The 26245-nt window shown below is 38.1% G+C and overlaps 1 protein-coding gene across 4 annotated transcripts; it reads right to left on the minus strand.

The window, feature by feature from the left end:
* Positions 1-2802: 2802 nt before the first annotated feature.
* On the minus strand, positions 2803-7895 carry LOC141605114 (putative GTP-binding protein OBGM, mitochondrial). Of its 4 annotated transcripts, XR_012526296.1 has the most exons (8): positions 7458-7893; positions 6606-6755; positions 6403-6511; positions 6221-6303; positions 6034-6096; positions 4610-5953; positions 3405-3979; positions 2803-3053 (listed from the first exon to the last, which is right to left on the minus strand). XR_012526296.1 is itself a non-coding variant. In XM_074423759.1 (6 exons), the coding sequence occupies exons 2-6, from the start codon at positions 6732-6734 to the stop codon at positions 4715-4717; spliced, it is 1623 nt and encodes a 540-aa protein (XP_074279860.1). In that variant the 5' UTR covers positions 6735-6755; positions 7515-7895; the 3' UTR covers positions 4367-4714. The 4 variants fall into 4 exon arrangements, 3 of the variants coding, with proteins under 3 accessions (XP_074279860.1, XP_074279859.1, XP_074279861.1); XM_074423759.1 differs by lacking the exons at positions 2803-3053; positions 3405-3979 and having other exon boundaries at positions 4367-5953; positions 7515-7895; XM_074423758.1 differs by lacking the exons at positions 2803-3053; positions 3405-3979 and having other exon boundaries at positions 4367-5953.
* Positions 7896-26245: the final 18350 nt, after the last annotated feature.

Below are 26245 nucleotides of genomic sequence, written 5' to 3' on the forward strand. Positions count from 1 at the left end.
TAAGAAGACTGTAGAGGTATTTTGGTTGAATTTGTATAGAAGAATTGATCAATTCACAATTTCACATTAAGTAATGTATATCTAAAGAGAGGTCGTTTGTAGGGGTAGAGCCTACTTACATGCATCCACCCCATTCCAAGTGTGGTCTTCGATTCTTCGGTCCCATTTCGTGTCTTATTTTCTTCTGTCTTGATACGAATTTGCATTTCATAATATATTAGTACAAAAAAAAATGTAAAAATTACCCCTAAGATCTTTATGAAAAGAGTTTTTATATGAACATAAAGTTCATGATGTTTACTTATATATTTTGGGAGATATTGAAGTGAAAAATAAATGTTTTAGAATTACGGGAATGATAAATATAAAAAACAGAGTGAAGATAGTTAAAGACTAGGTATGCACTCATCCTATCTTTTTTTTTTTGTAGGCAGATATGAGCTAACTTTGTTGAGAAGTTATTGACTAGTACACTCATAAATCAAAATCTGAGGTTGAAACTCATCAAACAACAAATCTGCTACTATGCCTCTTTTAAGTTTTAACATACAATAATTCTTTTAAAAACTGTTTTACAGGAGACTTACTCTTTAACTTATTGAAAATGAAGACTTCCTTTTTTTTAACTAATATATGTCAAATTGTAAGCATAGTATCCATATCATCTCATTTTATAGGCCAAACACAAGAAACGGGATTTTATTCATCCCCAAATCGTAAAGTGATTGCAAATACAATATTATGTGCCAAAGAATTTAAACAATTGTGTCAATGATGACAACAGTCATTACAAGATTTACAATGTAGAATAACTCTTAGCAAACTCATTACAATAATGATGAACTCCTTTCAACAATCTATCATTTACACATTCTCACGACCTTAGAGAATGAGCCCATCTATTATACACAAAACTTCTGCTACACAAGTTCCAGAGCATAATATTAGTTATGTCGGATCAGTTCTAGCCTTGATATCAGAACCACTTATTGCTGCTTTATATTTTCCATGTATACGGATCATACCGACTCAAAGACTCAAAATGTAATCGCAGTAGACTAAAAACCTATACAACCCACTCACAATGTGGTGTCGGGACATGTTTAATACCACGGTCTAGAGAGATGTTGTCGGGGCTCAGGAGGACACAAAATAATCAGCAACAAAAGAATTTAGAATACACAAACAAGAACAGTTACAAGAGAACTGAAGACTATAAGCGATGAGAAGAGCTACACACACCGGTGTTTTTGCTGCCACTCTTCAATTGCAGAATGTAGTGCACGGTTGGGAGTAAGATGACAGTTTTTAAGCCTTAGATTAGTCATGGGTGAAGTCTCATGGCCGCCGTCAAACCAGGCTCTGATTGCTTCTCCTTCATATGTGAAGCCGTCAGCTGCAAATTGTGGGTCCTGCATTATTTCCTGCAAGCTCAAACAAAGCCAGCCTCAAATATTTAGATGGTCATAACCACAAAAGACACTATAAAAGTTCAAAAAACCTCATATAAAACGGTCTAATTAGCTCACTTTTAAAACTAAGCTGCTTACTTCTCAGACAATGTGGGTCACAACTCGCATACAGCGACCTGATTGAACTTACCTAAATAACCTGATCCAAGATATGAATTTGACTAACATAATAATTACAAAATTATCTCAGATCAGCTTGGACTCATAAGCCGTAGCTAGCTCAAACTTTGTTGGACCCAATACTAACCCAGTCCAAATTAATCTTTCTCAAACCACCTAAGACCTGATTGGAAATGACTGGAGTACTCTAATTGAGTAATTTTCAAGTACACCAAAGTTTATGTGCAGTATATAACAAATGACAACTACCTGAATGAACATGATTTTGAAGTGACCCAACTCAAACCAAAATAATCCGAAACCGTAACCACTCAACAAGTGGACAATATGATCCAATTATAGAGATAATACACATGCCTAAAAGGAATCGACTCAATCAAACCCAAAATCCAAATTGACTTGACCCTTACAAAATAGCGATCCTTACGCTAGTAGAAGTGAGGCAATTGACCAGAGGAAAAGGTTATAAGATTATAGCATAAGGATGAAAGTTAATATAATGGGCTACAAGCAGTCAAACCTGTACGATTGGACAGATAAAATAGGATGGTATTTGCCCTTCCTTTATAAGTCGCATAGGGGGAGATAAACTTTGGGAAGGATCATTACTTGGCTTGAGCACCATCCATACCTCTGAAGCTACGTCAGGACGGTCGTCTGGAAACTCATGACAGCACCTCAAAGCCATGTGAGCCAATTGCGTGGCTCTGACAAACGGCCATTGACCAGCAGAATGATCCAGTATGTAAAAAAAATCATTATTCTCCAAAGAAAATTGCACCTTTTCCACAATTCCGGAGGGAGATTCTGCAGTTAATAAGCATAGCAGTATAACTCCAAAAGAGTATACATCAGTCTTGCGTGCCATCTGGAAATCAACCTCGTTATTTGACATAACACGGAAGGAACCAAATCCACTGAGCTTACTGACGAAGTTGCCATCAAGAAGCACATTTTTAAGATTTATATCACCATGTATAATGCTATTAGGTTTTCTGGAATGGAGAAAGTTAAGCAATGATAAAACTAAGTAGGCACGGTTTTCTGGATATATAAATCTAAAACGAAGTTGCCATGTATAATGTTATTAGGTTTTCTGGACGTTTTCGCGGCTCAAATCTAAATTATACTGGATAATGGAAAAAAGAAAACGATAATATTCAAAATATGGAGTGTTTAGAAGGAACAATCAGGAAATTCACAAGCAATCTAAACACAAAACGATGAGATTAAATTCAAAGTTCAACAATCAGCAGTATTACACAGTACACACGGTTACAAACATACGCCATAGCATCAACAAAACCTGAAAAATGCTGTGACAATTCACAATGCAATCATTTTTTATACAGAAATAAAGCACACAAGTTCATCATTGACACAGATCTCTTTTTTTACTCGCAAGTGCATGGATCACAGGAACAGTCATCGCCACAGTCACATTCGGTCCTTGCATTCGTCCTGCAATCAGTAACCGAAGCATGTTCAAAATTATTCAGATTATAACATGAAAAAGAAAGTATAAATGTTATAGATGATAGATGCGCTCTGCGATAATTAGGACCTATGCTAAACAACAAACTGTTAAGACATTATACTTTATCTCATCATATTGGAAAGCTGAACAATGTCCTTTGAAATCCAAAAGGAAGAAAGAATAATAACCAATGCAACCTACCCAATAGTTTTACCAAGGGAATAAAACCTTGTGCCAAAAATCAGGACGACTATTAATATTAGGTCAATCAATAAGAATAATTGAAATGAGATACGCAGGAACTACAAATCAAGGAAAACAAATATTTTACATACTCATCACAGTTGCAGCCATCACAGTTGCAGGCATCGCCACATCCACAGTTCAAACGGGCCATTGTCTTTCTCAGAGAATGCTGATTATCACAATTGGGAAGAGTGTTCTAAAAGATTGTTGAAGAGAAATGGAGTTGTTGATGATGTAAAACTGAGGAACATCTGCACCTATTTATACAGATATCCTCAGGATCACAACAGAAGATTTCAACTGTACACGTCTGAAATCCTGGCCAATCAAATGTCAACTCTGCATATCACTGTCAGAACCGGATAAACCAGTATAAAACATGTGTAATAAATTACGATTGAAGAGGGGAGAAGTGGTCATCAGACTCATCACATCTTAAAAAACTTGGCAGACTAATGGATCATTCGGACAGGTATATGTTGGGTCAGTTAGGATTCGAGTACATTTTCAGTTTGGTATTATTGGGTTACTTTTACCAGGTTTACTTATAACTTGCTGCATGTACTTCTTCTTCTGTATTAAACAACTGAAGCTTGCATGCAAATGCAACCTTGAACTTATCTGTCGCCATTAAACCTTGATGAAAGCAAAGATGTTTGATACCCTGCAAGTCAGCGTTATCCATCAACAGATTTACTTGTGCCAAAATTTGTTTTTCTTGCTGCATAGAACAATTAGTAACATACATCCAGAAGCTTGTAGCTTATGTGAAAAGCCATCTAAAAAAATTTACCTTCTTTCTTCGTAAATTAAATACAGTAATAAATTTCACAGAAATCAACCTGCAAACAGTTTTTTACTCAACTAATTAACGGAAACTTGAGGTGCCATCAATACACATGATCCATGTTAAATGGAGTAAGAAACATTGAGTCAAAATATTCAGTAAATTCAGCTCTATCTGAAGATGTGACAACAGTGTTGTAAAACAGCATGAAGCATGCTGCTTTGCAAGTAGCTATTTAAGAAATCAGAAGATGCAAGGATAAAATAAGAAAGCAGACTTCTTCATAGTCGGCAAATTTCACTATTATAAAAGTTTGATGATAACGATGACGATTAGTTGACAATGATGAACAATGCCTATACTAGTTGGATAATCCAGAATCAAAGTCAACTGAGTATTCTATTTTGCAAAAAAAAGACAAAACATGAATAATCAATCTAACACTTCAAAAACAAAACTAATTGACAGAAGTTTGCTATAATGAGATGTCTCTCAGATAGATTATACCTCAAACTTAAAGGGGAATCTAGCTATTATCATCTTTATTTTATAAATAGCAGAAAAACACTCCCACCAAAGAGCAAATGTACCCTTTTCTGCATTTCCAACAAGCTAATCAATCAGAATGTTCTCTAATCTCAGCCTAGCCAGTTCTCCACCATTAACAAGCTCTCTCAAGGCAGCTTTCAACTCCGGTATTCCCTCCTCCAAAATTGCACAAACTGGATAAATAGGAATACCCTGCACCCTTTTCTGAAGCTCTTCCAAAACGCCTCCAGCCCCATTCTCATCGGTTTTATTTGCGACCACTAAAGATGGCCGATCTGATAAGCCTTCCCGATAACACTCCAGTTCCACGACCAAATCTCGAAGCTGCTCCCATGGCGGAATTCCTTTTCGGTCATCAAGTGCAGCAGCCAGGTCTACCACATAGACCAGAAGCTTGGTTCGTTCTATATGTCGCAAGAAGTCATGCCCAAGACCACGATTCTCATGAGCACCGCTAATGAGCCCTGGAATGTCAGCTACAGTGATAGAGACCTCATCATAGTTTAACTTTCCTAGATTTGGTCTCAAAGTAGTGAACGAATAGTCACCCACAGTAGGTTTAGCTTTAGAAATGACACCCAAGAGAGTGCTTTTGCCTGCATTAGGCATTCCCACAAGACCCACGTCAGCAATACTTTTCAGTTCAAGTATCACAGAAGCTTGTGACCCGGGTAAACCAGCTCTTAAGGAAGGTTGGTCTTCCTCTCCACAACCATCAATGTTGTCATTTCCGCCAAAGTCATGCTTTATATATTTAGATGCCTTTTTTGGACGCCTATTAGATGACACACTGCCTAAACCCCCTTCTCCTCCGCAAGCAATAATTATTTGTTGCCCATCTTCAGTTAATTCAGCAAAATTATATTGTATTACATCCTCTTCTTCCTCTGAGGTTTCCTCAGAGAAACCACCATCATTTTCTAGATTACAAGCGTCAGCTGCTGGCATGCTTTTATAACTTTTCTCACCATCATGGTTTGAGACAAGCGCTTTCTCACAAAGTGTTGAATTACCGCAAGAAGAAAAAGGAAGAGAATTACTCCGAATAGATGATCCTTGAGCACATGGATTCAAGGAAGATATATGTTTAGCAGTACCGCTACTGGAGATATTGACACAATCCTCCCCTTTTTCCATTGGTGGTTTATTTATAGAAAAGGACTCCTCGTCAGAGACAAGGATATCGGGGGTAAGAGTACCAGGAGTATCCCAAGGGTGAGTCCCTGCAGAAGGCATTTCCACTGACGAAGGGATATTACCCTCTACAAGATGGATAACAGTACCAACAGGTACTTGCACAACCTGCAGCAACAGGATTAAGCTGTCATTGCACCTTAAAAAAGACAACATAGACTTACAAATATAAAGAAAAATTGTGTAACCTTGTCTTCTCCCGGACTGCCAATCTGATTCTTCGACGATCCATTTCCACCTCGTTTTCCATTCTGCCAACCGTGACAAAATGCAGAAATCAATTAATGATTGTACTTGAACAGATATTGCTCATCGATCTAAAATTCAACAATTGACTACTGACTATATGGCCTATTGCAAGTTGCAACTACATACAATGTGGTGTTGCAGACCACGGAAGTCCCAAACTGCAGAAGTACACTTTAAAATCACATCACCACCTTTTCCGCCATTTCCACCTGTAATATAAAGAAGAAATTGAGAGCTTGTCAGCTTGGTATAAGCAAAGAGATTTGATGCCAATGCTAAATCATAGACAATTATAGCATAAAGCTCACCGTCAGGTTTGCCAAAGCGATTTGTTCGATTACGACGTACGCTGGCGTTTCCACTCCCTCCCTCACCTCCTTTAACATTCAACCAAAACCGGTCTATCATTCTCCTCTCCTGAAAAAATTGCCAACAAGTCTAATTCAGCTCATATTTCTATACTGTAGCCTCAACATATATGTAACCATATAAAGCGCAAAGAGTTATAAACCTGCAGAGGAGTAGCCTTATGATTTTTCCCTCTATCAGAATACGTGGAGTATGACAAACCATGCCATGGTAAAAATGAAACTTTTCGTAAAAACCCTCCTTGTTGAAGATATCTTGCTTTGCATAACATCTTTCAAATCTACAACTTTCCCTACATAACAACCAAAAAAACGGTTCAATGACGTATCCATTCAATAATCATTTTGGTCACTCTACTATAACAGCAACAATACCTTAGTAGCATGGTAAATTGTTATAGCCTAACATGAAACGTGACGAACAACAAATAAAAGACTAAAACTTTAACAAAATGCAAGAGGCAGTCATTCACATACTTGATTAAACAACGGACAGAAGTACATACTCTCTTCGTCCCGGTCAATTGTTGTCCTTTGGTTTTGGCACAAAGACCAAGGAAAGAGGAGGGGGTCAATAATAAGATGACAAGTGGACCAAATTGGGTGTGAAAGATCAAATTGCTCATGAAATGCAATCCCAAAATAGAAAGGACAACAATTGACTGAGACGGAGGGAGTATAAAGCTTTGCTATAAGCCTCAACAATTCTCTATATCAGTCAATGCATCACCAATAAACCACATGATTTAGTGGCGTATGAACGAAACCCAGTACCATTAAGGCATTAACAAGCTAAAAAAAGGGTTAGTCATATAGAAATAGTGTAACTTAATTGGCATTACGACGTAACAAAACCAGAAATCAGTGTGCAATCCCAATTAAAGAACAGGTCACAAAATAACACATGATAATAACAAGGAACTGGAAGAGGCATTTCATCGAACAGTTGGTGTGCAAGCTCAATTTAACAAATTAATAACACAGCACACTTATACCTAGTTTCGAAGTCGACAAAAACCAGAGAAATCAACAAGGGAGAATGTATAGATTACAGATGAAAATGGCGGGAAAATATGATGAAATTGTGCAGGTATTGGTGCTTAGGGTAGAATAAAGACAAATAAGGGTGATGAGGTTTAATTTGATCAATTAAACACGCGAAATCAAGTTGAAATAACATATAAATGAGGGGTAAAATACGACTAAAATATTACTCATCAGCAATCAAGACATAGATTGCTCCAATTTAACATATTAAATATTAATTACTTAATTAGGATAAAATAGGAAGAGGTTAGGTCATCAGACTAGTACTCCATATAGTACAATTGTTTGGTATTATATATGTCTGGGAAATACAAAATTTGTGATTTTCTATTGTTGTAGCAACATTTTATTCTCAATGCTTTCAAGTTTCAAGAGTTCGTACTCCATACTTGCATTGCAACCTTCACTACTCCCGACCCATAATAACAGTCAACGATTCGTGCCCCGTATTTGAATCCGTTTTAGAGTTAAAAAATGGATATTGTCATTTTAAACAAAAATGTGTATTTAATAAGGTATTCCTATTTTCATTTTCTAAAGGGTTGTTTGATTCAGACGAAATGTATGATGTATGCATTCTAAATGAGACAAGCCAATACCGAGTGTTTGTTCGAAATAAATAAAGGTTTCATACTCATATCTAGACCTGCCAAACAGGTCAACGTGTCGGGTCAGTTTGGGTCGGGTCAGTTTTGAATTTGTAAAAGTTTGGGCCAGGTCGAGCCAGGCTGAGTCATTTAGGGTTCAAGGTCATTTTCGGTCAACTATTATCAAGTTACTTTTCTGATAATAATCAATATGCAATAAGCCAATTCAGGTTCGTGTCAAGCGTGGTCCTTGAGTATGAAGGTCGGGTCGGGTTATTTGGAGCGGGTTGATTTTGCAAGGTCTAGTGATATCCCAAACCCCATAAGTAGACCGGGCAAATGGGGTGGGTTCAGATCGGGTTAATTTCGAGTTTGCAAAAGTCCAGGGCATTTTGGGTTCGAACAAATTTCCGGACAACAATTATTAAGTTATTTATGGATATTAGTCAGTTTCGCGGCAATAAACATTCGGGTCGGGTTATATTTGGTTAGGTCTATTCGGGTTCAGCTAGACCAGGCAAATGAGTCATTCGGTTCAGTTTCGGATCGGGTTAAATCGGTTCGATTTAATTCGCCTTGAACTGAAATTCGATTTCACTTCGATTTTGATCGGGTTCATTACTGTAATACCCGCATTGTTTAAGGACCCGTTGACTGACCGTTTGACCAAAGGAGTGTAACAACCACGGTAAAACAAGAATGTAAATTAAGTTCAAGGTGGCGGAAACACCTCGACACCGCGGTAGCTACTGAAAAAAAAAACAAGTACTCAAATGGAAATACAAGGTCTACGGGGAATAAATACCCCTATAACCAAAAGGAAATAAAAGTTTTAACCAAAGTCAAATAAAACTAAAAGAGTGCGCTAAACAAAGGCGCTCGCTAGCTCACTCGATGCAACCCCAGACAAAATAAGCAACCATCATCCACCTGTCAGTCATAAGAATGACAGCCACAGTCAGTGGGGAGTAACTCAGACGTCCTCCCAGCCATATTACATCACGATAAAGCAACCAAGTAATTAAGATAGATCAATAATGAACAAATGACTTACCAATAAACTTATTACACAATTAAAATTATAAACTCATTATAAATTAATCATACTTTAAACTAAATAAATCAAATGACTCATTTAATAAAGGTAAACTTATTATACCAAACATATTAAATCAGTTACCACTCAGTAAGGCGAAACGTCAAGACAACCCATCACTGTTACCTTATCCCTACGGTAGGACTACGATAAATATACGGTCCTAGTCTAAGTATGGCCACACTCTCGGGACAAACGCCCCGATTAGACGATCACCAAGCCTATAAACATCCGGGCTGATGACCCCATAGACTCCATATTAGCCTATAAACAACCGGGCTAATAGGACGACTCCAACCTGCCTAGACTGCCCATACACTAATACACACAGCTACTAGGATACAAGTGAAGCGGATAAATTAAGACGATTCATAATTACTGGAATTGGTGAACTAATTAATATGAAGCAAAAACTATAAGGGTTAAGAGTATGTAACTGCAACACTCATACCAATACGACGCATCAAAAGTAATTGACAAAAGTACATACACACTACTATCATATATTCTAAACAGTAACAAAAGCAATAAGAGGTATTCTATTATATTTTTCATGACCAATCACCAGACCTAACTTTTCATGCATCATACTCCACTCTTATGATTTAATAAGCAGGCTAAACGAAGGCACTAAACTATCACATATTGGTTATATTATAAACATACATACTGCGACTTACTAGTAGTAAAATTAAGAAGTCTAGCCTACTTTTCGTAAGTGTGCAACACCATTAATCCATTATTAAAATCAAAACCATCATTAGTTCTAATTACTAACTAGACGACAAGATTAAAAAACACTTAGCCCAGATTAACTCTAGGCGCATGCCATTACTCATATTTACAATGGTAACATATTTAATATTAATGTTATTAGAAGTCAATACAAAAATAACCCACACAGACATGCATGTTATGCATACTCAACGAAATAAACCCATACTAGTAGAATAACGAAACTCGTACAACTATATACGCAAACGGTAATAGGACTAACATAACCAAACTACTAACAATCTTCATTTGATCAATCAACATAAGCCAAACGGGTAAATAACTTGCACCATTATTAATCAATCTAGCATACTAGACCGCAAAACCGTAACGTAATATCGAGGACAGTCGTCTACGTTACCTTTTTAGCGCTTAATCATCAATGGAATCGTCAACAACGCAAGAGTCGGCGTCCGGGTCGTCCGAGTTTGAGCCTACGTCGAAATCGGAACGGAAACAGCGTTAAACATACACCTTTTAAAGCTACTGGGCAACCTATTATATGAGGCGAAGTAAAACGGAAATGGTACGAATGGAAAGCTTACCGCGAGATGAAGAGAATGGCGCAAAAATTACTGGAAACCGTTAAGAAACGAGAGAGAACTGAACTACCGAAAATGGGAGTTCGCTAAGCTAGAATAACGAAGAAGTAAAAGAGGATTGCTTGGTTTGCGGAAATAAGGAATTGGTTTTTGAAAAAGATAAAATAAAATATAGTAGAACTTTCAGTTTGGCTGTCTTACTCTTATGGATATAAGTCCAATATGGACTAATGGATTATCTATTCCTTCCACAAACTATATCTTTATCTAACCTATTAGGCAATTAGTATATATTTATGTTGTTCTTACTTTTGCTTCCTACATAAGTTATTCTGCCGCCCCACTCATAAGCTTTTGTTTTTATTTAAGCCGCCCCACTCATCCCTATATTAGCTATCTACAATTTTATATTTTGGCCTAGTCTGTTACCTTTTCGTTGGCCTAGCATTCAGCATCCTTCTCCTCTATTAAATACACCATCATCATCGTCCAAATTTCTCAAAATAATCACTCAACTTTTCTTTATAAGTGGTACTACTATTTTAAGAGCACCACGTTAAAACTCGCCATTAACTAATATTATGTTGGGATCAAGCTGGTGAAGTCCGTGAATTGAGTCCTGAGAAGCTACAAGAGACCATTGACGGCGTCAAACTGATTCGAGAAAGGATGAAGGCAGCTCAAGATAGACAGAAATCTTATGCAGATATAAGACGACGACCTTTAGAGTTCGAGGTGGGTGACAAGGTGTTTCTCAAAGTTTCTCCGATGAAGGGTGTTAAAAGGTTTGGGATCAAAGGGAAGCTGAGTCCTAAGTATGTGGGTCCTTATGAGGTGATCAAGAGATTTGGTCCAGTGGCGTATAGGTTGGAGTTGCCAGCTAGTCTTGGGAAGGTTCATGACGTGTTCCATGTTTCTCAGCTGAGGAAGTACATTAGCGATCTCAGTCACGTCCTGCGGACTGAAGTCTTGGAAATTGAGCCTAACCTAACCTACGAGGAACGACCGATTCGCATCTTGGATATATAAGAAGGAAAAACGCCTTAGAAATAAGGTTGTACCTTTAGTTAAAGTCCTTTGGAGGTGCGACAAGTTCGAGGAAGAGACATGGGAAACTGAAGACTCTATGCGAGTAAAGCACCCACATCTTTTTGAGAGAGGTGATTAATTATTATTGTCCTATTTAATTCGATCCTTTCTTTCACATTTTTAACTTCGTTTTCTCGTGTTAAGTTTCGAGGGCGAAACTTTTTAAAAGTAGGGGAGACACTGTAACAACCACGGTAAAACAAGAATGTAAATTAAGTTCAAGGTGGCGGAAACACCTCGACACCGCGGTAGCTACTGAAAAAAAAAAAACAAGTACTCAAATGGAAATACAAGGTCTACGGGGAATAAATACCCCTATAACCAAAAGGAAATAAAAGTTTTAACCAAAGTCAAATAAAACTAAAAGAGTGCGCTAAACAAAGGCGCTCGCTAGCTCACTCGATGCAACCCCAGACAAAATAAGCAACCATCATCCACCTGTTAGTCATAAGAATGACAGCCACAGTCAGTGGGGAGTAACTCGGACGTCCTCCCAGCCATATTACATCACGATAAAGCAACCAAGTAATTAAGATAGATCAATAATGAACAAATGACTTACCAATAAACTTATTACACAATTAAAATTATAAACTCATTATAAATTAATCATACTTTAAACTAAATAAATCAAATGACTCATTTAATAAAGGTAATCTTATTATACCAAACATATTAAATTAGTTACCACTCAGTAAGGCGAAACGTCAAGGCAACCCATCACTGTTACCTTATCCCTACGGTAGGACTACGATAAATATACGGTCCTAGTCTAAGTATGGCCACCCTCTCGGGATAAACGCCCCGATTAGACGATCACCAAGCCTATAAACATCCGGGCTGATGACCCCATAGACTCCATATTAGCCTATAAACAACCGGGCTAATAGGACGACTCTGACCTGCCTAGACTGCCCATACACACAGCTACTAGGATACAAGTGAAGCGGATAATAAAAGACAGATTCATACTTACGTTGGTTAACTAATTAATATAGCCAAACAAATATAAAACTTACGACAGTCAGTTGAATGCAAAATGACAACAGCATCCACAAACATGCTTTTAATATGATAGTACGTCTTTTTATAATTCGTATTTATTTGAAATGTTAGTTCATTTTTTTTTATAATATATTTATTAACTATTTGAACTCATATTTTAATAGCGAAATACACATTTATTTTAAATAGACCGCGTTATTTTGTGTAGTGGAGACAGAGTTTCATCTCTATGTTTCACAAAGAACCGTAACGGATTGACCGCATATCTTTATCAAGTGGATAGTTAAAATAACAAACCCACTTTTCTCCTAGCTTAATGGGATATCTCTCGTATTCTTAGGGTTAAAATAATATATAAAGAGGAGTTGTCATCAAACAAAATCCCTATTTCCGCAAACCAAGCAATCCTCTTCTACTTCTTCGTTATTCTAGCTTAGCGAACTTCCATTTTCGGCAGTTCAGTTCTCTCTCGTTTCTTAACGGTTTCCAGTAATTTTTGCGCCATTCTCTTTATCTCGCGGTAAGCTTTCCATTCGTACCATTTCCGTTTTACTTCGCCTCTTATAATAGGTTGCCCAGTAGCTTTAAAACGTGTATGTTTAACGCCGTTTCCGTTCCGATTTCGACGTAGGCTCAAACTCGGACGACCCGGACGCCGACTCTTACGTTGTTGACGATTCCATTGAAGATTAAGCGCTAAAAAGGTAACGTAGACGACTGTCCTCGGTATTACGTCATGGTTTTGCGGTCTAGTAAGTAGATTGGTCGATAATTGTTCATTTGATTTTGAGTTGTTGTGAATGTTTTGCTATTTATCGATATCGTGCTGTGATGCTTGTGCTAGTTCTTTACGTATGAATTTTAGCCGTCTTAATTTTATATCGGACATATATTAGTGGTGAATGATTGTATGTAAAACTTTATTAATTAAGAAGATAACCTAATGTTTGGTTCTTTACGTGAGTATAGTTTCATAATGGCGTTCTTGTGTGCGGTAGTAAACGAACAGAACAAGGGCCTAAAACGACATAGTATATAGTTAATATTATTGCTCATCAATAAGTTGTACAGATAGAATGGTGATATTCATTATTCTTGTATTGGTAATTAGTACGTGGTGTATGAGATTGCTAATTACACCATTGTAGTATATCATTATAGTTATTGGGGTTTTATTAATGTCGCTAGGCATGTTTTCGGAAATTAGGTAGAACTCCCTTTTTGTGTTAAGATGTTATAAAACCAGTATGTGATTATAGTGGTGTCCTTGAGAAACTTTGCTAATAATAAAATATGTCAACATCTCACACTTTATGTAAATGATTTAATCCTCTGCCGTTTCCTTTCATTAGCTTGGAATATATACTCGAGTAGCATTAGCTACAAGATATACTAAACTAAAGATAAAGTAGCATTAGCTACAAGATACACTAAACTAAAGATAAATAAAGTAGCATTAGCTTCCGGTTACAGTGGGAACAAGATATAGAATATCTACAAGATATACTAAACTAACTATAAAATATTAATGGGATATTTTGTTGACTAATACTTTATTTACACTAATGTCTTAATGGGTTCGGTCATGCTATAATATACGTTATAATATTAAAAGCATGTTTGTGGATGTTGTTGTCATTTTTGCATTCAACTGACTGTCATAAGTTTGTCAGGTATAGTATGTAGTATATAATATTAAAAGCATGTTTGTGGATGTTGTTGTCATTTTGCATTCAACTGACTGTCGTAAGTTTTATATTTGTTTGGCTATATTAATTAGTTAACCAACGTAAGTGTGAATATGTCTTTTATTATCCGCTTCACTTGTATCCTAGTAGCTGTGTGTATGGGATGTCTAGGCAGGTCGGAGTCGTCATATTAGCCCGGTTGTTTATAGGCTAATATGGAGTCTATGGGGTCATCAGCCCGGATGTTTATAGGCTTGGTGATCGTCTAATCGGGGCGTTTGTCTCGAGAGGGTGGCCATACTTAGACTAGGACCGTATATTTATCGTAGTCCTACCGTAGGGATAAGGTAACAGTGATGGGTTGCCTTGACGTTTCGCCTTACTGAGTGGTAACTAATTTAATATGTTTGGTATAATAAGATTACCTTTATTAAATGAGTCATTTGATTTATTTAGTTTAAAGTACGATTAATTTATAATGAGTTTATAATTTTAATTGTGTAATAAGTTTATTGGTAAGTCATTTGTTCATTATTGATCTATCTTAATTACTTGGTTGCTTTATCGTGATGTAATATGGCTGGGAGGACGTCCGAGTTACTCCCCACTGACTGTGGCTGTCATTCTTATGACTGACAGGTGGATGATGGTTGCTTATTTTGTCTGGGGTTGCATCGAGTGAGCTAGCAAGCGCCTTTGTTTAGCGCACTCTTACTGTAACAACCACGGTAAAACAAGAATGTAAATTAAGTTCAAGGTGGCGGAAACACCTCGACACCGCGGTAGCTACTGAAAAAAAAAAAAACAAGTACTCAAATGGAAATACAAGGTCTACGGGGAATAAATACCCCTATAACCAAAAGGAAATAAAAGTTTTAACCAAAGTCAAATAAAACTAAAAGAGTGCGCTAAACAAAGGCGCTCGCTAGCTCACTCGATGCAACCCCGCACAAAATAAGCAACCATCATCCACCTGTCGGTCATAAGAATGACAAATGACCACGATCGATGGGGAGTAACTCGGACGTCCTCCCAGCCATATTACATCACGATAAAGCAACCAAGTAATTAAGATAGATCAATAATGAACAAATGACTTACCAATAAACTTATTACACAATTAAAATTATAAACTCATTATAAATTAATCATACTTTAAACTAAATAAATCAAATGACTCATTTAATAAAGGTAATCTTATTATACCAAACATATTAAATCAGTTACCACTCAGTAAGGCGAAACGTCAAGGCAACCCATCACTGTTACCTTATCCCTACGGTAGGACTACGATAATAATACGGTCCTAGTCTAAGTATGGCCACCCTCTCGGGACAAACGCCCCGATTAGACGATCACCAAGCCTATAAACATCCGGGCTGATGACCCCATAGACTCCATATTAGCCTATAAACAACCGGGCTAATAGGACGACTCCGACCTGCCTAGACTGCCCATACACACAGCTACTAGGATACAAGTGAAGCGGATAAATTAAGACGATTCATAATTACTGGAATTGGTGAACTAATTAATATGAAGCAAAAACTATAAGGGTTAAGAGTATGTAACTGCAACACTCATACCAATACGACGCAGCAAAAGTAATTGACAAAAGTACATACACACTACTATCATATATTCTAAACAGTAACAAAAACAATAAGAGGTATTCTATTATATTTTTCATGACCAATCACCAGACCTAACTTTTCATGCATCATACTCCACTCTTATGATTTAATAAGCAGGCTAAACGAAGGCACTAAACTATCACATATTGGTTATATTATAAACATACATACTGCGACTTACTAGTAGTAAAATTAAGAAGTCTAGCCTACTTTTCGTAAGTGTGCAACACCATTAATCCATTATTAAAATCAAAACCATCATTAGTTCTAATTACTAACTAGATGACAAGATTAAAAAACACTTAGCCCAGATTAACTCTAGGCGCATGCCATTACTCATATTTACAATGGTAACATATTTAATAGGGTTATTTAATGAGAATACTCCAAATTATTGGGTCATTCCCAAAATACTACCAGCTATAATTTAACTACCAATATTACCAACTATTGCACCCCTTCACTTTTAATAGAATTAGCTTTTATTAAACCTATAATAGCAGGTAACAAGATCACCCTTTTCTCCTTATAGATGATCTTCATCTTCTTCCTCTTCCTTACCCTTAAAAATCCAGAAAAACCCAGAAAATCCACTTCTAATTGCCACAAATCAATCAAAAACACACAAAAACTCTAATTAACATAATCCAAAATATCAAATCAGAACTACTTTAAAAACAAATTACAAAGAGCCCCAAATCACGCTTATCGTTCTCAATCTTTCTGCAAATATCCCCAACGACTCATTGGGGTTGGCGATATCGACGCCGCAACGAAGCTTCTTCGCTTTCACACCCCTATATTGCTCAATCATCGCCTCAGTTCCAGCATCAATATCAATAAAGACTGACTTAGCATGTCGGGAATAAGGGAGGACAAAGTAGCTTAAAGGTCCTCCATTAGACACCTCTTTCTCCTAGCCTCTTCGTGATCCATGATGCCAGCAGATGTAGGCAACATGATGTACCCAAACTGATGTTTAAGAATTTTTTCAATTGGTTAGAAATAACGGAAACATTTCAAAGCTGCTTTGTTTATGATGTAAACAATTTGGTATATTCAGAATAAAATTGGCCTCTTTCTTCTTCATAAACAGGTGTTTTTCAGCATCATACTAATTGATTTTCTTTGTCGGCTAATTTTTGATAAGGTTTTTGGATTTTTCTTGGGGAGAATATTGAAGGAAAAGGTGAAGAATTAATCTGAAGATTAGATTAGGAGAAGATTAATTGGGCGTGTGGGTGAGGAGCAACAATGGTGTTAATGTGTTGAAGAAGAGAGAGTGAGTATTAATGGAGTTGATAGAATAAAGATGGCAGTAGAAAAGAAAAAAACAGTTGTTAATGAGGGATTAAAACATTTTTATCTGCCTAGCAGGTAACCGGTCTGCCTATTCTAATATAAGAGAAAGGGTGTAAAACTTGGGTATATTGGTAGTTAAAATAAAGCTTGTAGTATTTTAAGAAGCAGTGTAATAGTTTGGAGTATTGTCATTAAATAACCCTATTTAATATTAATGTTATTAGAAGTCAATACAAAAATAACCCACACAGACATGCATGTTATGCATACTCAACGAAATAAACCCATACTAGTAGAATAACGAAACTCGTACAACTATATACGCAAACGGTAATAGGACTAACATAACCAAACTACTAACAATCTTCATTTGATCAATCAACATAAGCCAAACGGGTAAATAACTTGCACCATTATTAATCAATCTAGCATACTAGACCGCAAAACCGTAACGTAATATCGAGGACAGTCGTCTACGTTACCTTTTTAGCGCTTAATCTTCAATGGAATCGTCAACAACGCAAGAGTCGGCGTCCGGGTCGTCCGAGTTTGAGCCTACGTCGAAATCGGAACGGAAACGGCGTTAAACATACACGTTTTAAAGCTACTGGGCAACCTATTATATGAGGCGAAGTAAAACGGAAATGGTACGAATGGAAAGCTTACCGCGAGATGAAGAGAATGGCGCAAAAATTACTGGAAACCGTTAAGAAACGAGAGAGAACTGAACTACCGAAAATGGGAGTTCGCTAAGCTAGAATAACGAAGAAGTAAAAGAGGATTGCTTGGTTTGCGGAAATAAGGAATTGGTTTTTGAAAAAGATAAAATAAAATATAGTAGAACTTTCAGTTTGGCCGTCTTACTCTTATGGATATAAGTCCAATATGGACTAATGGATTATCTATTCCTTCCACAAACTATATCTTTATCTAACCTATTAGGCTATTAGTATATATTTATGTTGTTCTTACTTTTGCTTCCTACATAAGTTATTCTGTCGCCCCACTCATAAGCTTTTGTTTTTATTTAAGCCGCCCCACTCATCCCTATATTAGCTATCTACAATTTTATATTTTGGCCTAGTCTGTTACCTTTTCGTTGGCCTAGCATTCAGCATCCTTCTCCTCTATTAAATACACCATCATCATCAGTCCAAATTTCTCAAAATAATCACTCGACTTTTCTTTATAAGTGGTACTACTATTTTAAGGGCACCACGTTAAAACTCGCCATTAACTAATATTATGGCAGGAAAAAGCGGGTGTTACAGTCTCCCCTACTTTTAAAAAGTTTCGCCCTCGAAACTTAACACGAGAAAACGAAGTTAAAAATGTGAAAGAAAGGATCGAATTAAATAGGACAATAATAATTAATCACCTCTCTCAAAAAGATGTGGGTGCTTTACTCGCATAGAGTCTTCAGTTTCCCATGTCTCTTCCTCGAACTTGTCGCACCTCCAAAGGACTTTAACTAAAGGTACAACCTTATTTCTAAGGCGTTTTTCCTTCTTATCCAAGATGCGAATCGGTCGTTCCTCGTAGGTTAGGTTAGGCTCAATTTCCAAGACTTCAGTCCGCAGGACGTGACTGGGATCGCTAATGTACTTCCTCAGCTGAGAAACATGGAACACGTCATAAACCTTCCCAAGACTAGCTGGCAACTCCAACCTATACGCCACTGGACCAAATCTCTTGATCACCTCATAAGGACCCACATACTTAGGACTCAGCTTCCCTTTGATCCCAAACCTTTTAACACCCTTCATCGGAGAAACTTTGAGAAACACCTTGTCACCCACCTCGAACTCTAAAGGTCGTCGTCTTATATCTGCATAAGATTTCTGTCTATCTTGAGCTGCCTTCATCCTTTTTCGAATCAGTTTGACGCCGCCAATGGTCTCTTGTAGCTTCTCAGGACCCAATTCACGGACTTCACCAGCTTGATCCCAACATAATGGACTGCGGCATTTCCTCCCGTACAAAGCCTCATAAGGAGCCATCTTGATGCTTGCATGATAACTGTTATTGTAGGAAAACTCGACCAAAGGTAAATTCTTCTCCCAACTCGCTTGAAAATGCAAGGCACAAGCACGGAGCATGTCTTCAAGGGTTTGAATAGTTCTCTCCGTCTGTCCATCTGTAGCGGCATGAAAAGCTGTACTCATCATTAACTTGCTACCTATAGCCTTCTGCAACGCTTGCCAAAAACGGGAACAAAATCTTGGATCTCGATCGGACACAATCTCCAAAGGAACACCGTGATATCTTACTATCTCATTCACATAAGCACTTGCCAAACGATCTAAACTCCAAGTCTCCTTGATTGGCACGAAACGAGCACACTTCGTCAGACGATCCACGATCACCCAAACGGCATCTTTACCACCAACAGTTCTTGGCAATGCCATCACAAAGTCCATAGAGATAGACTCCCACTTCCAAGTAGGAATCGCCAACGGTTGCAACAAACCACCTGGTCTCTTATGATCAATTTTAACCTGCTGACAAGTAAGACACTTACTCACATACTCAGCAATGTCATTCCTCATGCGGGGCCACCAAAACTAGAGCTTCAAATCTTGATACATCTTATCACCACCTGGATGCACTGAATACGGTGTGTTATGCGCCTCACTCAAAATCTTTACTTTCAACTCGACATCGTCAGGGATACACCATCTACCTCGAAACTTGAGAACCCCATCTGGATTGACTTCAAAACCAACAGCTTTACCACTATCCAACTTAGAATGGATCTCAGTCAATTTAGAATCAGCTACCTGCCTCTCTCGGATCTCCCGGAACAACTCCGGTTCAGCCACCATGGCATTCAGATATGCACTACTAGGTTCCACAAATTCCAAATTAAGCTTCCTAACTCGCACACAAATCATCCGGCAAAATTCGATAGAGTTAACGAATGAACGGTCTTCCTACCGAGAGCATCACTACAACATTGGCCTTCCCTTCATGATAAAGCAACTCCACATCATAATCATTAACCAACTCTAACCAGCGTCTCTGTCTCGCGTTTAAGTCCTTCTGAGTGAAAATGTACTTGAGACTCTTGTGGTCGGTGTAGATGCGACATTGAACTCCAATCAAGTAGTGTCGCCATATCTTAAGAGCATGTACCACAGCTGCTAACTCTATATCGTGCGTCGGATAATTCACCTCATGAACTTTCAACTGCCTTGAAGCATATGCAATCACCTTTCTATTTTGCATTAGGACACACCCCAACCCATTCTTAGAAGCATCGCAAAAGATGTCAAACTCAACACCATCTTCGGGTAAGGTCAAACAGGAGCAGTAGTCAGTCTTGCTTTCAACTCTTGAAAAGCTTTCTCACATGCCTCAGACCAAATAAACTTTGATTCCTTCTTCAAAGAATCGAGTCATCGGTCTCGCCGCTTTAGAAAAATCCTTGACAAATCTGCGGTAATAACCAGCCAAACCCAAGAAGCTTCGAATCTCATTGACATTAGTTGGACTCTTCCATTCCAAAACAGCCTCCACCTTAGAAGGATCCACCATTACACCTTCCTTTGAGATGATATGCCCCAAAAACGACACCTCCTTTAACCAGAATTCACACTTAGAGAACTTTGCATACTATTTTTGTTTACGAAGAATATCGAGTATTGCGCGAAGATGCACTTTATGCTCGTTCTCATCCTTGGAATAGATCAAGATGTCATCAATGAAAACCACCACACACTTATCTAAAAACTCCCTGAAAGTCCTATTCATCTGGTCCATGAAAACTGCAGGAGCATTCGTCAAACCAAAAGGCATCACCTTAAACTCATAATGACCATATCTTGTACTAAAAGCTGTCTTCGGGATGTCAGCCTCTTTAACTGGAATCTGATGATAGCCCGATCTCAAATCAATCTTGGAGAACACACCTGCACCCCTCAACTGATCGAACAAATCATTAATCCTGGGCAACGGGTACATATTCTTGATGGTCACGCGGTTCAGCTCACGGTAGTCTATACACAATCTCATACTACCATCCTTCTTCTTGACGAACAAAACAGGAGCACCCCAAGGAGAAGCACTCGGGCGGATAAAACCCTTCTCGATCATCTCATCTAACTGCTTCTTCAATTCTTGCAATTCGATAGGAGCCATGCGATATGGAGCCTTCGCAATAGGTCCGGTCCCTGGTACAAGATCGATAGCAAACTCAACATCCCTCTCCGGAGGTATACCTGGTAGCTCATCTGGAAAAACATCTGCATACTCACTGACTACCGGAACCTCTTCAAGTTTCGGTAATGATGGAGCACTTGTCACCACACATAAATACACTTCATGTCCTTTCCTCTGCATGCCAATAAGCTTCATTGCTGAAATTAACTTGATACCTGGTTGCATTCTCATTCCCTTATAAGTCAACTTCGTACCACATGGACTCTTAAGAAAAATCTTCTGGTCTCGGCATTGAAATCTAGAATCGTAACGGGATAACCAATCCATGCCTAGAATGATGTCAAACTCGGCTAAAGAGAAACTAATAAGAGTAGCTGGAAGGATAGATCCCGCAATAGAGATAGGAACATCCTTGAATACCGTGGAACATGAAACAACTTCGCCGGACGGTAAAGATATAGGAGTGGTCTCAGCAGAATGGGAAACAAGAGCAGCTTTCTTGGCAAAGGATACGGATATAAAAGATAGAGATGCGCCAGTATCGAATAAAATATAAGCAGGAATATCTGAAACTGTAAACATACCAGTAATCACATCTGGGTGTGCCTCAGCCTCAGCACGGCTCATCACGAAGATACGTCCCTTCGGCTTAGGAACATTCGCTGCAGCAGGAGTAGTATCTTTCTTGGGACAATCAGCAGCTTTGTGACCCTGTTCTTTGCAATTATAACATCCCAAAGGATTACCCTTACAGTCCCTCCCAGGATGGTAGGTCTTCAGGCAACTGTAGCATACTTTGTCCTTGCTCGGAACATTCTTCTGAAATCCTTTCTGGTTCCCATGCTTGCCCTTCTTGAAACTGTAGGACTGCGAAGTAGAAGGAGTAAATGGCCTCTTGGAAGATTTAGCAGTCTCGCCTACCGCTTCAAGCCCGATGACTTCAATAGCACCCTCACCCAAAGAGCTTCATCGTAAACACGTGCGAATGTATCGATCCCTTCTCACCATACCCTGGATCTTAGCCTTTAACCCCGCCTGAAAAAGAATGTCTTCTCGTGCTTCATTAGGAATCATAGGTTCAAAGAAAATGGGCTAGAGCATTAAACTGGTCAAGATATTCTTGTACGGACGAATCCCCTTGCTTGAAATTCAGGAACTCTGCCATCTTCTGGTGTTTCAATTGAGCAGGATAGAATCTTGCTTCCAAAAGAGACTTGAATCTCTCCCAGCCAAAACCTGGTTCCAAAGTAGCAGTGGGACCAGTCATAGCCCACCAATGATCAACTTCCTTCTCGAGAAAATGTGCAAAGCAATGTTAACTTTATCGGCCTCTCGCAACACGGTGCGTAATGAAATGCTTCTCCATGTCTCTGGTCCACTCGACATCAAAGACAGGATCAACAGTTCCATCATAAATCTTGGCGTTACTCCTCGCAATCCGGCTTGCAATATTGGTATACTGGTTCTGGTTGTTGTTGTTGTTGTTGTGGTTGTTGTTGTTGTTATTGTTCTGATTCTGATTCTGGAGCAAATGAGTAAGAACTTCGAGAATAGCATTGTTCACGTTACCAGGTCTGCCTGTCATCTTTACTCAAAATAAGCCGAGGTTAGACCCTAACAATGGTGCTAATCACCCAAGCAAACAAACACATGCAGCCTACCACCTTAGGTCCTTAACTGTCTACCCATCTCTCACTTAAGTCATTAAGGTTAAGCTTAAAATTTAATATTTTATTTGGGTTTACCGAGTGTAAGCGTCGGGAGCAACCATGCTCTGATACCAACTGTAACAACCACGGTAAAACAAGAATGTAAACTAAGTTCAAGGTGGCGGAAACACCTCGACGCCGCGGTAGCTACTGAATAAAAACCAAGTACTCAAATGGAAATACAAGGTCTACGGGGAATAAATACCCCTATATCCAAAAGGAAATAAAAGTTTTAACCAAAGTCAAATAAAACTAAAAGAGTGCGCTAAACAAAGGCACTCGCTAGCTCACTCGATGCAACCCCAGACAAAATAAGCAACCATCATCCACCTGTCAGTCATAAGAATGACAGCCACAGTCAGTGGGGAGTAACTCAGACGTCCTCCCAGCCATATTACATCACGATAAAGCAACCAAGTAATTAAGATAGATCAATAATGAACAAATGACTTACCAATAAACTTATTACACAATTAAAATTATAAACTCATTATAAATTAATCATACTTTAAACTAAATAAATCAAATGACTCATTTAATAAAGGTAAACTTATTATACCAAACATATTAAATCAGTTACCACTCAGTAAGGCGAAACGTCAAGACAACCCATCACTGTTACCTTATCCCTACGGTAGGACTACGATAAATATACGGTCCTAGTCTAAGTATGGCCACCCTCTCGGGATAAACGCCCCGATTAGACGATCACCAAGCCTATAAACATCCGGGCTGATGACCCCATAGACTCCATATTAGCCTATAAACAACCGGGCTAATAGGACGACTCCAACCTGCCTAGACTGCCCATACACACAGCTACTAGGATACAAGTGAAGCGGATAAATTAAGACGATTCATAATTACTGGAATTGGTGAACTAATTAATATGAAGCAAAAATTATAAGGGTTAAGAGTATGTAACTGCAACTAGGGGTGAGCAAGTTTAGGTCCGGACCGGAAAAATGGACCGGACCAGACCAGACCATTTGGTCTGGACCAAACCCGGACCGAATTTTTTAGGTCCGGTCCTCGGTCCTCATTTTTTGAGTTTTCGGTCTTCGGTCCGGTCCGGACCAAACCCGGATATTTTAGGTCCGGACCAAATGGACCGAATATTATGTTTTTAAAGACTATCATTAGAATATTATAAACAAAATTACCATTTTATCTTCACAAGACATTATAAATTAATATTGAGTATTTTTTTCTCAAAAACAATCGTCTAATTATTCATCGACATTTAATTTAGTGAAACTTAAATGTAATTATCATACACGAAATAGTGAAAGAATTAGTTCTAGGTCCATTTCGGTCTAATCCCGGACCGGACCGAATATTTCGGGTTTGGTCCGGTCCAAGACCGAAAGTTTTAGGTCCGGTCTTCGGTCCACAAAAATTTTATTTTCGGTCTTCGGTCCGGTCCGGTTTGATCCGGTCCGGTCTTGGACCGATGCTCAGCCCTAACTGCAACACTCATACCAATACGACGCAACAAAAGTAATTGACAAAAGTACATACACACTACTATCATATATTCTAAACAGTAACAAAAGCAATAAGAGGTATTCTATTATATTTTTCATGACCAATCACCAGACCTAACTTTTCATGCATCATACTCCACTCTTATGATTTAATAAGCAGGCTAAACGAAGGCACTAAACTATCACATATTGGTTATATTATCAACATACATACTGCGACTTACTAGTAGTAAAATTAAGAAGTCTAGCCTACTTTTCGTAAGTGTGCAACACCATTAATCCATTATTAAAATCAAAACCATCATTAGTTCTAATTACTAACTAGACGACAAGATTAAAAAACACTTAGCCCAGATTAACTCTAGGCGCATGCCATTACTCATATTTACAATGGTAACATATTTAATATTAATGTTATTAGAAGTCAATACAAAAATAACCCACACAGACATGCATGTTATGCATACTCAACGAAATAAACCCATACTAGTAGAATAACGAAACTCGTACAACTATATACGCAAACGGTAATAGGACTAACATAACCAAACTACTAACAATCTTCATTTGATCAATCAACATAAGCCAAACGGGTAAATAACTTGCACCATTATTAATCAATCTAGCATACTAGACCGCAAAACCGTAACGTAATATCGAGGACAGTCGTCTACGTTACCTTTTTAGCGCTTAATCTTCAATGGAATCGTCAACAACGCAAGAGTCGGCGTCCGGGTCGTCCGAGTTTGAGCCTACGTCGAAATCGGAACGGAAACGGCGTTAAACATACACGTTTTAAAGCTACTGGGCAACCTATTATATGAGGCGAAGTAAAACGGAAATGGTACGAATGGAAAGCTTACCGCGAGATGAAGAGAATGGCGCAAAAATTACTGGAAACCGTTAAGAAACGAGAGAGAACTGAACTACCGAAAATGGGAGTTCGCTAAGCTAGAATAACGAAGAAGTAAAAGAGGATTGCTTGGTTTGCGGAAATAAGGAATTGGTTTTTGAAAAAGATAAAATAAAATATAGTAGAACTTTCAGTTTGGCCGTCTTACTCTTATGGATATAAGTCCAATATGGACTAATGGATTATCTATTCCTTCCACAAACTATATCTTTATCTAACCTATTAGGCTATTAGTATATATTTATGTTGTTCTTACTTTTGCTTCCTACATAAGTTATTCTGCCGCCCCACTCATAAGCTTTTGTTTTTATTTAAGCCGCCCCACTCATCCCTATATTAGCTATCTACAATTTTATATTTTGGCCTAGTCTGTTACCTTTTCGTTGGCCTAGCATTCAGCATCCTTCTCCTCTATTAAATACACCATCATCATCAGTCCAAATTTCTCAAAATAATCACTCAACTTTTCTTTATAAGTGGTACTACTATTTTAAGGGCACCACGTTAAAACTCGCCATTAACTAATATTATGGCAGGAAAAAGCGGGTGTTACAGTCTCCCCTACTTTTAAAAAGTTTCGCCCTCGAAACTTAACACGAGAAAACGAAGTTAAAAATGTGAAAGAAAGGATCGAATTAAATAGGACAATAATAATTAATCACCTCTCTCAAAAAGATGTGGGTGCTTTACTCGCATAGAGTCTTCAGTTTCCCATGTCTCTTCCTCGAACTTGTCGCACCTCCAAAGGA

Source organism: Silene latifolia, chromosome 10 (assembly GCF_048544455.1).
Source record: "Silene latifolia isolate original U9 population chromosome 10, ASM4854445v1, whole genome shotgun sequence".
NCBI classification, from domain to species: Eukaryota; Viridiplantae; Streptophyta; class Magnoliopsida; order Caryophyllales; family Caryophyllaceae; genus Silene; species Silene latifolia.

Excerpts from the sequence above, each read along its gene's own strand:
- LOC141605114 (XM_074423759.1), bottom strand. The coding sequence starts at position 6,734 with ATGTTATGCAAAGCAAGATATCTTCAACAAGGAGGGTTTTTACGAAAA. Across the intron at positions 6,304-6,402 it reads TCGCTTTGGCAAACCTGACG|GTGGAAATGGCGGAAAAGGT; the intron begins GTGAGCTTTATG and ends TTTATATTACAG. Across the intron at positions 5,954-6,033 it reads GCAGTCCGGGAGAAGACAAG|GTTGTGCAAGTACCTGTTGG; the intron begins GTTACACAATTT and ends CTGTTGCTGCAG.